This window comes from Phyllobates terribilis, unplaced genomic scaffold (genome assembly GCF_046119375.1).
Source record: "Phyllobates terribilis strain yellow unplaced genomic scaffold, ASM4611937v1 Scaffold_1__5_contigs__length_1240528914, whole genome shotgun sequence".
Taxonomy (NCBI): Eukaryota; Metazoa; Chordata; class Amphibia; order Anura; family Dendrobatidae; genus Phyllobates; species Phyllobates terribilis.
In genome coordinates, this window is record NW_027362761.1 from 748,814,857 (window position 1) to 748,829,357 (window position 14,501).

A 14,501-nucleotide genomic window follows, 5' to 3' on the forward strand; every position below is an offset into this window, starting at 1 on the left:
GAGTGCCAACACCGCTGAGTGCCGACACCAGCATGGGAAATGAGCATAAATGTTATTATTTTAACGTGTCAAACATGAGGAATGAGAAAGAGTTGTCCAAGTAGTGGACAACCCCTTTAAACCCTTCATGACATTTGACATAAGTCATTGTCAGGAAGGGGTTCCCGCAAAATGACGTAAATTTATGTCATGGGGATCATGCTGGCACAGGAGCTCTGCCCGCACAATCATCACCGGGGGCGCGGTGTAAGTTATTGCTGAGCTCCTGGTGTCATGGCCAGAAGCAGGGCCTGCACTGCTATGGGCCATTTAACCCCCTAAATACTGCAATCAATAGCAATAGCAGCATTTTGATGACTGGAAGAGGGAGGGAGCACCCTCTCCTTCCCGATCGGCACCCCCGCGACATCATTGCGAGAGCCCGATCATTCCCATGGCCAGCCAGCTACGGCAAGCCTGTTAGACCATGCTGAGAGCATGGTCTAAAAGGCTTCTGTCAGTGCAGCACTGACAGTGCAATGCAATGCATTATACCATATATAGTGGAACAGAGTGAAAAAGTAAAAAATAAAAAAAAAGTTAATATATTTAAAAAAAAATCCTGAATTAAATAAACAATTTTTTTTCAAAAAAAATATTAAACTAAAAAATAAAGTATATTCATGTAAAAAGAAAAAAAAACACACATATTTGGTATTGTCACTTCTGGAACAACCCGACCAATAAAACTGTCATACTATTTAAGATGCCTTATAACATCATGAGAAACAGCATAAAAAAATAAATAAAAGCAATTTTTGACCTGCTGTTGATTTGTTCATTCTGCCTCCCAAAGATCGCAGTAAGGCTCGTCTCACATTTATCCTGTGCACTAAGCTGAGCCGTCTGACATACGTGATTCAGAAAGAACCCCCAGCAGAAGATTCCCTATAGTGAGGCAGATGGAGACACTGTGGATGCCATCTGGTCTATGATCCAGCGGTGTCCATATTTTTAAGCGTGCATGACAGTGTAGTTGGCCACAGTTTTGTGCACCTCTGAAAAGAAGGACACGGCTGAACAGAGGCCAGACAGAATATAGAGTAACTTTGCTGCTTCATTATAGTAAATGGACCCATCGGGGGTTTCATCTGAATCACGTCATACAGAGATTTAGATGGAAAACCTGATGTGCTCAGTGTAGAGCACAGGATAAGTGTGATCCAAAATGTTATATAAAATGTTCCCAATAAAAGCTCCAACTCAATCCACATAAAAAGCAAGTCCGCACTCAGGTCGGTCATTTGTCAATGGAAATATAGGGGGCTTCCACGTTACTGTTAGTACAAAGACTCTGGAAAAGTAATATGGCTCCTTGCCTCCCAAAAGAAATCCAGTGAGTTCTGTGCTCTCAAATTCCAATGCTCCTCTCCCTTCTGAGCCCCACAGTGTGCCTAAACCACATTTTGTGTCCACAAGTTTGGCATTTCTGTAGCGATGAGAGCCTTCTTAATTTTTGGGTGCATGTCTCCAGAAGCATGAGCTGGGCATAATGTTCTGGGCACTAGAATTTAATGGGCACTACAATGTACTGAGCACTAAACTAGTAGATTTGAAATTTTCACTCCGCAACATCCAATACTTTTCTGGAAAACACCCATGTTGTCACTACACCTGTAGAAAAATTCCTAGAAGAATGTAATTTCCAAAATGGGGTCACTTGAGGGGAAATCTGCTCTTCTCGCACTTAAGGGCTCTGTATATGAAGTTCTCAAATTATTCTAATTTGTTCTCCAAGTGTCAAATAGCGCTCCTTCTTTCCTGAGTCTTCACCGTGTTGCTAAGCAGTACTGTACAGCCACATATGGAGTATTACTACATTCAGCAGAAATTGTGTGCCAAATTTTGGTGCCATCTTTACCCATTTTCCTGTGTGAAAATGTAAAATTTGGGGCTAAAACAAAATTTTGATGGTAAAAATGTATTTATTTTTTCTTCACTGCCCAATGGTATAAAATTCTGTGACACACCCGTGGTGTCAATATTAGGGACGAGCGGACTCATAGATATTCGTCGGTTTCAGCTGAACTATAGTTAAAAGTTTGGTTCGGTATTCGAACGTGACCACAAACTTGACCCTTAACTCGAACCCAATATACAGTACAGACCAAAAGTTTGGACACACCTCATTTAAAGATTTTTCTGTATTTTCATGACTATGAAAATTGTACATTCACACTGAAGACATCAAAACTATGAATTAACACATGTGGAATTATATACTTAACAAAAAAGTGTGAAACAACTGAAAATATGTCTTATATTCTAGGTTCTTCAAAGTAGCCACCTTTTGCTTTGATGACTGCTTTGCACACTCTTGGCATTCTCTTGATGAGCTTCAAGAGGTAGTCACCGGAAATGGTTTTCACTTCATAGGTGTGTCCTGTCAGATTTAATAAGTGGGATTTCTTGCCTTATAAATGGGGTTGGGACCATCAGTTGTGTTGTACAGAAGTCTTGTGGATACACAGCTGATAGTCCTACTGAATAGACTGTCAGAATTTGTACTATGGCAAGAAAAAAGCAGCTAAGTAAAGAAAAATGACTGGCCATCATTACTTTAAGAAATGAAGGTCAGTTGTGGCGCCCCTGAGGGTTCAGTCGCCACAGAGGTACTGCACCTCACCCAGAGGTGTGGTGTCTCCTTCTCTCAGGTAAGGAGGGAGTGCTGCCCGGAACCCCAACACCCACATCCAACATTACACTACTCCAGGCCGGCTGGAAGGGCAAGATGCACTGTGTTTCTGCTGAGCCCTGTCCCTGGCTGGAGTGGGGGGAACCAAAGAGAGGGGGAACCAGTAGTAGGTGTGGGTGGAGGATGTAGAGTAGGGGAGCACCATTGTAGGAGGTATAAAAAGGGAAGCCATCTTAGGGTGGCAGGTCAGTCAGTCAGTGAGTAGTAAGGAGAGGATGGGAGCAGAGTCTCTTCAGGAGCTCTGCTCCATAAGTGGGGCCTAGTAATAGAGGCCCAGGGGGGGAGCAGAGGAGAAAGGCTCCATTTTAGAGAAGGGATCCCAGGGGGTACGTTGAGTGCAGGACGGCCCCTGTACGCCCCGAATCTGCCAGGTGTCAGAGGGATCAGGCCGCATGAAGGGAACCGGTCTCTGGACCAGCCGTGTTACTCCAGGTCTCTGCTGCAAAAACCGGAGGCTTCTGCACTTCCATGGTGCAGTCGCCACAGTCTCACCCTAGTCACCGTGAAGGGCATCAAGCAGGTCCGGGAACTCCAGGTTGCCCAGAGGGACTTCAGAGCACCCGATCGGGACTGTGTGTGGGAAGCGCAGGGCAGGAGGGAGAAGACCCAGCGCGAGAAGTTGGTCTAGTAAGGAACATAAAGAAAGCGGGGTTCCGTCAAGCACGCCTGATTTACTTGAGAAAGTGCTGGAGCCCTTGTCTGGTGGACGCAGTGTGACACGGGAGGCTGACACCCGTACAGTGTACCTGAGAACCTTGAACAAGAACAGTGAGTAAAACTCGGATGACTGCACTGCACTGCCTCTGTCAGTTATTTCCGCTGTGCCATCTCTCCTACGCCACAAGTCCCAGCATCACCACCATTTTCACCTACACTGCCCCGGAGGCCCGCTCCGCCTGTGGGGAGCAGAAACATCCCAGCTGCCATCCCATCACCCCCCGGAGGTCTGCAGCAGCGCCGGTAACCATTACCGGAAACCACAGGTGGAGTCACGAGACAAACTGTATACTAAAACCCCTTTTTAAAGAGTACGGGCCCGGGAGCCGACTGCCGTGACCTCCTAAACAAGGTAAAAGGCCCGGGTACCGAGTCCCCTATATTCCCCCTGGGTGACACACAGTCAGTGCGAAAAATTGGGAAAACTTTGAAAATGTCCCCAAGTGCTGTTGCAAAAACCATCAAGCGCTACAAAGAAGCTGGCTCACATGAGGACCGCCCCAGGAAAGGAAGACCAAGAGTCACCTCTGCTTCTAAGAATAAGTTTATCCGAGTCACCAGCCTCAGAAATCGCAGGTTAACAGCAGCTCAGATTAGAGACCAGGTCAATTCCACGCAGAGTTCTAGCAGCAGACACATCTCTTCAACAACTGTTAAGAGGAGACTTTGTGCAGCAGGCCTTCATGGTAAAATAGCTGCTAGGAAACCACTGCTAAGGACAGGCAACAAGCAGAAGAGACTTGTTTGGGCTAAAGAACACAAGGAATGGACATTAGACCAGTGGAAATCTGTGCTTTGGTCTGATGAGTCCAAATTTGAGATTTTTGGTTCCAACCACCGTGTCTTTGTGCGACGCAGAAAAGGTGAACGGATGGACTCTACATGCCTGGTTCCCACCGTGAAGCATGGAGGAGGAGGTGTGATGGTGTGGGGTGCTTTGCTGGTGACACTGTTGGGGATTTATTCAAAATTGAAGGCATACTGAACCAGCATGGCTACCACAGCATCTTGCAGCGGCATGCTATTCCATCCGGTTTGCATTTAGTTGGACCATCATTTATTTTTCAACAGGACAATGACCCCAAACACACCTCCAGGCTGTGTAAGGGCTATTTGACCAAGAAGGAGAGTGATGGGTGCTACGCCAGATGACCTGGCCTCCACAGTCACCAGACCTGAACCCAATCGAGATGGTTTGGGGTGAGCTGGACCGCAGAGTGAAGGCAAAAGGGCCAACAAGTGCTAAGCATCTCTGGGAACTCCTTCAAGATTGTTGGAAGACCATTTCCGGTGACTACCTCTTGAAGCTCATCAAGAGAATGCCAAGAGTGTGCAAAGCAGTCATCAAAGCAAAAGGTGGCTACTTTGAAGAACCTAGAATATAAGACATATTTTCAGTTGTTTCACACTTTTTTTGTTAAGTATATAATTCCACATGTGTTAATTCATAGTTTTGATGCCTTCAGTGTGAATGTACAATTTTCAAAGTTATGAAAATACAGAAAAATCTTTAAATGAGAAGGTGTGTCCAAACTTTTGGTCTGTACTGTAAGTTGGTGTGCATCCTCTTCCTCCAAACTGCGCATGTCACTAGGATGGCCTCCGCTACATGTGCGGTCTAGGACCTCATCATCCCCGCATCATCTTCCACCTACTCCTCACCCCTGCCCTCCTTGCTGGTCTGCACACTGCATAAAGACGATGCAGTTGGCAACTGTGCTTCTTTGTCTTTGGAGATGTGCTGCGGTGGTCCACTGACCGTGTGCACTATCCCTCCCACATACTCACCCTGCAACCTAATAAGTGGTTGGACATCCATGCGCTTAGTCTTTTCCACTTCTGGGGCAGGGCCAGGTGGATGGGCTACGGAACCCCAGCCAGCAGAGTCATGAAAAAGCAGAAGAGACTGCTGCATGTGTGACGCCTCGCCCTCCCTGGGAATGGGGGTTACTCGGAGCCGGGCCTTGCTGATGTTGAGGGGGGATGCAGTCGTGGTCTAGACCTGTTCCGTGCCCAGGGCTGTCACATAAAAATAATGGGCTTCTTTTAGGATGAGTGGTTTGCTCGACTACGCCTCCCGTGGTTTCTGGTGAAGGCCACCAGCGCTGCAACAGTCCACTGAGGCAGGTGTTATGGGCAGCCAAGATGGGACAGCTCCCCACAGGCGGAGCAGTCCTCAGGGCAGTGTGAGAAGGGATGGTGGGAGCAGTGCCGCGCAGGAAATAACAGGCTGAGGGTGTGTGTGAAGTCATCCGGATCTTTACTCACTTTCAGATGAACTTTAGCCGCAAAGCTTTCCTCTGCTACACATGGCGTACTGCGGCCACCAGGAAGGGGGTTCATCACTTCCCAGGTAGATCAGGAGCACCTGTCGAGACCCCTCTGGTGTGTGTGTTCCTCTCCTTGGTAAGTTCTCCCACTAAGTCTTCTGACTGTGTGTGGTATGAACGTGGTGAAAGGCCGGGTCCCACTGGATAAACGCAGTTTAAGGGATACAGGTGGCGACTCCGCTCCGTCCGTATCCCCCTGGGATCCACTAAGCCTCCGGGCTTTTCTGACTGAGACGTGAAGTGACAGAGTCAGATATCGGGGGCCGGTCACCCCTTTTGCAGCAGGAATCCCTCTGACTAGGCCAGAGTGAGGTATACAGGTGGCGACTCCGCTCCGTCCGTATCCCCTGGGATCCTTTTGCCTGTGGAGCCTATCTCCTCTGCTCCCCTCCAAGGCCTGCTTAGGTCAGGACCTTGACCGGGTAGAGACACGGGTTAACTCTGACCTGCTCCTCGTCTCAAGGCCAGAGAACGAGGACCGTGTATCTTCAGTCAGCTGCAGACTCTAGCTGGACCCTGGCAGAAGACCACAATCAAAGGACCTTGAACTTAAGATGGCCGTAGATTAAATATGTTTCAATAAGTGTTTCATAAAAGTGTGTCCTCCACCCTCACCTACTACATGGTTCCCGCTATCTTTGGTTCCCCCCATCTCCTCTATCCCGGCCCGGGGCAGCACCCTGGTGCATTTAGGCCCCCTACAGGACAGGAGTGGTGTAGTGTTGAGTGTGAAGTGGGGTCCTGAGTGATGCTCCATCCTTACCTGGAAGAGGAGATACCACACCTCAATCTGAGGTGCAGTACCCCTGTGGCGACTGAACCCTCAGGGGCGCCACACATGACTTGTGGCTCAGACTGCTTGGCTGATTTGCAAGGGGGGGAGGTGGAAGTCGGATGACCATTGTCCTCAGGTGCCAACTCTGCACTTTCTGCAGTGGACCAGGTGGAAGATAATTTGAAGGAACAGGAGGCACTCTCAGCCGTCCAATCTAACATCTTTTCAACATCATGTGGACTCACCATTCGTGCAACGGTACTCGGCCCTATGAAATGATGCAGAGCGTCCTGTCGCCTACATGCACCATAGGAAGGTGTTTAATTTGGACATGTAGCAGGCATAGAATGACCATGTCCTCTCCCTGCAGCAGCTACCCCAGCACAACCACGTCCCATATTTGATGTTCTCCTCATTCGCACAGAGATGGCGGCAGATTAGATTTATTTTTAGGCACACTACTCGTACAGACACAGCGGTACAATACAATAATTTGTTTAGCCTACAAATGGCAAAAACATGGCTGCAGAGTAGAATTATTTTTTTTGGACCAATACTCGTATAGACACAGCAGTAGAGTAAAAAAAAATGTTTTGGCCCACAAATGGCAAAGAGATGGCTGCAGAATAGATTTATGTTTTAGGCACACTACTCCTATAGACACATTGGTAGAGTAAAATTATTTACAAACATGGCTGCAGAGTACACAGAGGCTTTTTGGAACAGTATTTCCACAGGCAGCATTGCAGAGTACACACAGAGGCTTAAAGGCACAGTACTCCCACAGGCAGCATTGCAGAGTACACACAGAGGCTTAAAGCCACAGTACTTCCACAGATATGGGTGCAGAGTACACACAGTAGCTTTTTGGCACAGTACTCCCACTGAGAGACGTGCAGAGTACACAAAGAGTTTTTTTTGCAGAGTGCACAGTCTAATTCTGTCCCTCACTAAAGCTGCTTCCTGTCCCTACACTAATCAGAGCAGAATGGCAGAAGCACTCGTTATCCGGAATTTATACAGGCTGGGTCACGTGGTGCGCTGGCCGATCACAGCTATGCCAATACTTGGCATGGCTGTGATGGCTTAGGAAGGGCCCACAGCTTAAAAGCTTGTTTATTGGCTGCACTCCAACCTTTCAAGAAACTTTATTAGGCATCCGAACCCAAACAGCAAATTGGATATCCTGTTAAAAGTCTGTGTTCGAGGTTCGGTCCTGGATACCAGGTGTCCGGTATGAATCCTGACCTTTACAGTTTGGGTTCTCTCATCCCTAGTCAATAAGATCACTGCACCCATCGTTGAATTCATTGAGAGATGTAGTTTGTAAAATGAGGTCACTTATGGGGGGGTTCTGCTGTTCTGGCACCTCAGGGCCTCGTCCAGTGGGTCATGGCACCCGCAAACCATAACAGCAAAATCTGCACTATAATATGGCCCTTCTGAGCTTTCCACTGTGACTGAAAAATATTTCCCGGTTACATGTATGATATTTGCGCACTCAGGAAAAAATGGACCTCACAGTTTCTTGTGCAATTTCTCCTTATAAAAATGTAAAATTTGGGGCTAAAACAATATTTTAGTGGTAAAAATGTAATTATTCTTTCTTCACTGACCAATAGTATAAAATTCTGTGAGGCACATGTGGTGTCAACATTCTCCCTGCACCCCTAGATGAAGTAATTGCGGGATGTAGTTTGTAAAATAAGGTTACTTATGGAGGGGTTCTGCTGTTCTGGTATCTCAGGGGCACTGTCAATGTGACATGGCACCCTCAAACTATTCCAGCAAAATCTGAACTCCAATATGGCACTTCTTACCTTCCAAGCTTTGCACTGTGCCTCAAAAATAGTTTTTGACCACAAATGGGGTATTGACATACTCAGGAAAAATAGTGTAACAATTTTTACCATTCATTTTCTCTTTTTTTTTCTTTTAAAATTAAAAATTTAAGGCCAAAGCAACATTTGGTAATTTTCCATTTACTTTAGCCTAATGTTATACATACAGTTTCTGTGAATCGCCTAAAGTTTAAAATGTTCATTACACCCCTATATGAATTCCTCGAGAGGTGTAGTTTCCAAAATGGGGTCCCTTTGGGGGTTTCTGCTGTTTTGACATGTCAGGGGCTCTTAAAATGTGACATGACATCTGCAATCTATTCCAGCCAAAATTAAGCTCCTTCCCTTCTGAGCCCTGCCGTGTGCCCAAACAGTAGTTTTCCACCAAATATGGGGTATCGGTGTACTCAGGAGAACATAATCGAATGGTCCTTTTTCTCCTATTACCCTTGTGAAAATGAAAAATTTGGAGCAAAATCAACATTTTTGCGGGAAAATTTTATTTTTCACTGTTTAGGCACATTAAGGTCTCTGCAAACGCGACATGGCATCCGCTGTCTATTACAGCCAATTTTGCTTTCCAAAAGTCAAATGTACATCTTGTACAGTCCATTTTCTTGTGTTACCCTTATGAAAATGCCAAATTTTGGACTAAAGCAACATTTTTGTGGGAAAAATTAAAATTTGATTAAAATCTTCATTTTTTCCTTCCACATTGTTTTAAATTCTGTGATGCACCTAAAGGGCTAATATACTTCTTGAATGTGGTTTTGAGCACCTTGAGTGGTGCAATTTTTAGAATGGTGTTAATTTTTGGTATTTTCTGCCATATAGGCCCCCCAAAGTCACTTCAAATGTAATGTGGTCCCTAAAAAAAATGGTTTTCAAAATTTTGTTGGAAAAATGAGAAATTGTTGATCAACTTTGGGCCCTTATAACTTCCTAACAAAAAAAATTATGTTTAAAAAATGATGCTGATGCAATGTAGACATATGGGAAATGTTATTTATTAATTATTTTGTGTGGTATAACTTAACTATCTGATTTAAGGGCATAAAAATGTTAAATTTGAAAATGATGTCACTTTTGGGTATTTACTTTCATAAAAGCCCCTGTTTTGTAACTTTTGTTGGAAAAATAAAAAATTGCTGTTTCAAAAATAATGCTAATGTTAAGTAGATGCATGGGAAATGTACATCATATCGACCAAAAGTTACCAATAATATGAAGTACCACATGTCACAAAAAACATTTCAGAATAAAGCTTTCCAGAGTTATTACTACATAAAGTAAGGCATGTCAGATTTTAAAAATGAGGCTCTGTCATTAACTTACAAAGTGTCTGGCTCCTTAAGGGGTAATGCAAAATGGATGTGATTGTATGACAACTCCACTCTATGCATCTAAAGACGTTGCTGAACTATACTGTTTTTTGTGCTGTCTTTTTTCAATAGGCTTTTATGTGGAGCTGGAAAAAAGCGCATGTAAAAAATAGTTTTGCTTTTAAGCGCAAAATCGAAGCTTCCTGTACTATAAAAACCACATTAAAAATCCTGCTTAAAATCTGCACAAAAAGCATCAAATAGGGAGGAAAAGTCCTAAAAAATGCAGCAAAAGTACAATAATCAGAGAGAATTGCTATGGCATAGTTTGATGCAGACACCTCCAAAAAACATGCAGTTAAAAAGCAGCAGAAAAAATGCTGCATTTACGATGTGTGTGACCACAGCCTTACAGACATGTTTGGCAATATGGCACTGAAAAAAAACCTACTGCTCATCTTGTAAAAAAGCAAAACCTCATATAATGGTGCTAACATAAACTTGAAAAGGTTATGATGACTGCTACAACTATGAATGAATGAGCAAAAAATGAATTCATGGGTCCCAACAGTCCCGTATACAGAGTCACAGTCACAGATTTGGGTCTACGCCCTGCTGTCCTGGGCAGCTGTTGAATGTAGCGCAGCTGCACTCAGCTGTTTTTGTAAACCAGCCTCAAGTGGCTGGGACCTAGAAGTATACAGCTGAAACCAGAAGTTTACATACACTATAAAAAGACACATATGCATGGTTTTCTCAATATCTGACATGAAATCTGAACAAACCTTTCCCATTTTAGGTCAAAAATGACTGTTTACATCTAAAAGACATAGAAGGAGAACCTAAGATTCTGTAGAATGGAAGCCCACAGGGTCCTCTTCCCTCCGTACCAGTCTATCATTGTTAGTTTGTTTACTGTAAGTGATATCTGTATTTTGTATGTAACCCCTACTTATGTACAGCGCCATGGAATCAATGGTGCTGTATAAATAAATAAATAATAAGATGCGTAGCTAATTTTTAAAAGGGTTAATAAAATTGCAGTAGGTTAATGCAAACACTAGAGGGCAGTGTTGCCCTAGTATTAAAACAAATTCATTTAGGGAACGTGTTTGCCATCAAATGTACATGCAGCTCCAAATACTGACTTTTGGGTTTTAATTCATTTGTTCGAATATGATTTTTTTTCCATTGTAACTATGTGTTTGCATTGATTTCCTTTTTTATTGTTAGGCGGTCATGGTCCAAAGGACTTGTCAGATAATCCAGGCCTGATTGCTGTCCTGTGTATATTTATTTCTATTCTCTGCATTGCTCTTGTGGTCACTGCTGTGAGGTTCTTACAGAAGCCTAGTCCACGCTTTGAGAAGTTGGATGAAGTACCAATGGTAAGATAACACTTTATTATAAATTATACAATCTATTATTAGCTCAGCCCAACAGTGGGACCAGCAATTTATCATTTAGGACTTATTTAGATCTCCATTTTTCACTTGTATGTTCTATCCGTGTTAATTAGTGCTGTGGAAATGCATGTAAATCGCACATGACTTTATCAATAAAGTTTTCTCAAAGCCAAATACCAAAAAGTATCAAAAACAAAACAGCTTTATTGAAAACATGTCATAAGAGACCAGAAAAAAACATTAAAAACGCAATAAAAACACATGTAAAAAACTAACTCAAACACAATGAAAAAAAAATGCAAGTAACCTAATTTAGCTAAGGTACAGAAATGGTGCTGAAAATCTGCAACATCGAAAACTCATTATCGGAGCGTAACCTAAGGCTATGGCCCCATTATCAGTATTTAATCAGTGTTTGCTCAGTATTTTGTCTCCCACTCCTGGGAAAAAATACTGACCGAATACTGATAGCGGGGCCGTGGCCTAAGACTACGTTCCCACGATGACCTTTTGGTACGTTCTTGACTCTGTATATTTTTGCTGTGTCAAAAGTGCAGCATCTTACAGTTGCAGTGGATGGGATTTATAGAAATGTCATGCCCTCTGTGCTGTTCTTTTACTCAGCGTAAACTGACCTGCGATGCGGGTGTCACATGCACAACATGTCAATTTCTCTTGCATGTACGCTGAGGTTCTGTATGGATTTCCCCATAGACTTACAATAGATGCGGAAAATCTGCAGGTAAAAAACGCACATGCATTTTTAGTGTATTTCCGCATCAAATTATGTCAATAACGTTTTGACAAAGCCAAATACCAGAATGTATTAAAACAAAGCACCTTTGTTTAACCCCTTTAATATTAGTATTAGTATTAGTATGCCCCAGGCCTTCACCCCCGGTTTAGTGAGGGCTCCGGCGCTAAGCCCGCACTGAACCGGGCCCATGTCAGCTGATTCTTACAGCTGACATGTTCCCGCAACAGCAGCGGGTGGAATCTCGATCCATCCGTGGCTGTTAACCAGTTAAATGCCGCTGTCCATCTCTGACAGCGGCATTTAACATCGCCGTGCCGGAAGCGCGGCATTAGCCCTGCCCATCGGTGACCCCGTCAAATGATCGCGGGTCACCGATGCGTGGGCATGACAACCCGGGGTCTGCAGCAGACCCCTGTGGTTGTCATGTAAAGATTGCACCTAGTGGTCGGCGCTCATAGCACAGGAGCATTTCTGCTGCATACAAGCGATCTTCTCACCGCCTGTATGCAGTAGAAGCAATCAGACAACTGCTGCTTCTAGTCTCCTATGGAGACTATTGGAGTATGCAGAAAGTGTAAAAAAACATGTTTTTAAAAATATTACAAAAAATAAATAAATAAAAGTTTAAATCACTCCCCTTTCGCCCCATTCAAAATAAAATAATAATAAAAAAAAACACATACACATATTTGGTATCGCTGCGTTCAGAATCACCCGATCTATCAATATAACAAAATAATTAATCCGATCGGTAAACAGCGAAACGAGAAAAAAATTCTAAACGCCAGAATTAAGTTTTTTTTGGTCACCGCAACAGTGCAATAAAATGCAATAACGGGCGATCAAAACATCGGATCTACCCCAAAATGGTATCAATAAAAATGTCAGCTTGGCGCGCAAAAAATAAGCCCTCACCCGGCCACAGGTCTCGGAAAATGGCGCCATTTTTTTTTTTTTTTAGCAAACTTTGGATTTTTTTTTCACTACTTAAATAAAAAAGAACCTATACATTTTTGGTGTCTACGAACTCGTAATGACCTGGAGACTAAGAATGGTAGGTCAGTTTTAGGATTTAGCGAACGTGGTAAAAAAAAAAACAAACAAAAAAAAAAACTGTGGTATTGCCCTTTTTTTGCAATTTCATCGCACTTGGAATTTTTTTTCCCGGTATTTTGACAAAACTTTATTGATACCGTCATGTGTGGAATACAGGCATTTTTAGTGCATTTCCGCATTGGAAACGCACTAAAAATGCACATGTGTTTTTAGCCTGCGGATCCTTTTATTGTAATTCAGCGCTATGAGGAAAATCCACTCATAAAACTCATTGTACCCAGAAGAGAAATTGACATGTTACGGATTTCAAACACGCACCGTGGGTCAGTTTACACAGCGTAAAAAAATGTGGAAATCCCATCCACTTTGCTGGAACAAGATGCTGCATTTTTTGGCAGCGAAAATTTGCAAATATTTTCATCAATTTTTTTTCAAAATTGCAAATTCTATCTAGTAAGGTAGATGGTTATTTACATGTGGAGACGATCATAAATCAAAACTAGTCAAATTGTAGGCCTCCTTCACACGTCCGTGTTTTCCAGTGCATGTTTCCATTGTTTTTCCCGGATAGAACACGTATCCATTATAATCTATGGGGGTGTTCACATTTCCTTGTTTTTCACGGACTGTGTGTCCATGCAAACTCACAGAGACATGTCCGTTTTTTCCCGGCTGAACAGATGACGAGGTCTATACAAGTCTATGGGTCTGTGAAAAACACGTATGTTTAGCCTTGCAAAGTATAGAAGAAGCTTTGTAATTTATTCCTTTCTTTATCCTTACCAGAAAAACACTGACACACTGATGTTCAAAACAGACACACGGATGACACACTGATGACACACTGATGACACACTGATCCAAAACACTGAAGACTTTGTTTTTTCATGTACGTACATCTTTAAACACATACGTGTGAAGGAGGCCTGTATTCTGTGATTATATTTAGGTGGGACTATTCGAAACGGCCTGATACCAGTATCATATGCAACTTTCTGTCTTCCGTAAATAACTATACCATGCAAGCCTGCCCCAATCTTATTAATGTTTTTAATTAATCATTTGCTTTAAATATAAACATTTTCTTATTTTACAGAACGGCATGACTGAAGAAGCTCCATTTGCTCGATACCCACCGAAATAAAATGGATATTATGACCACTTGCTTGTTTAGTGCCAAGACACATTGCTACTATAAAATATAGCTACGTTTTTTAAACACATTTTTGATTCTGTCTATTGAATTCTCACAAGAAAGACGTTCTGTATAATTTTAACAATGTTCTCAGTAAAATTAAATTAATTTAATAATTTGGATGTGAACACCTTTTGTTTAACTATACACCTGAAACAGAAGAAAATACACCGTCATAGCAGCAAAAACCCAAAGCTAGCCTGGCATTCAGCCCTTATTGTATTTAGCTCATCTCTGCCCTAATATCATCTTCCCACTTAGGGAGGGTCTTCTTGCTTTGGCAAAGTGTTTTATTGCTTGGCCACAACTTCTATATTTCCCACACAAGTTGAGCGGATTGATCCTTGGAGGATTACCTTTGAGTTCAA

The 14,501-nt window shown here is 43.1% G+C and overlaps 1 protein-coding gene across 2 annotated transcripts in view; it reads left to right on the forward strand.

Annotated features, from left to right (window-relative positions):
• The window catches only part of CIST1 (colon, intestine and stomach enriched 1), a 250,454-nt gene extending 236,201 nt beyond the window's left edge, over positions 1-14,253 (forward strand). For both annotated transcript variants that reach the window (XM_073655181.1, XM_073655182.1), the window contains 2 exons: positions 10,953-11,107; positions 14,035-14,253. In XM_073655181.1, the coding sequence (XP_073511282.1) occupies positions 10,953-11,107; positions 14,035-14,082 (203 nt within the window). In that variant the 3' untranslated portion in view covers positions 14,083-14,253. The remainder of the gene's footprint in view (positions 1-10,952; positions 11,108-14,034) is intronic.
• The last annotated feature ends 248 nt before the right edge of the window (positions 14,254-14,501 follow it).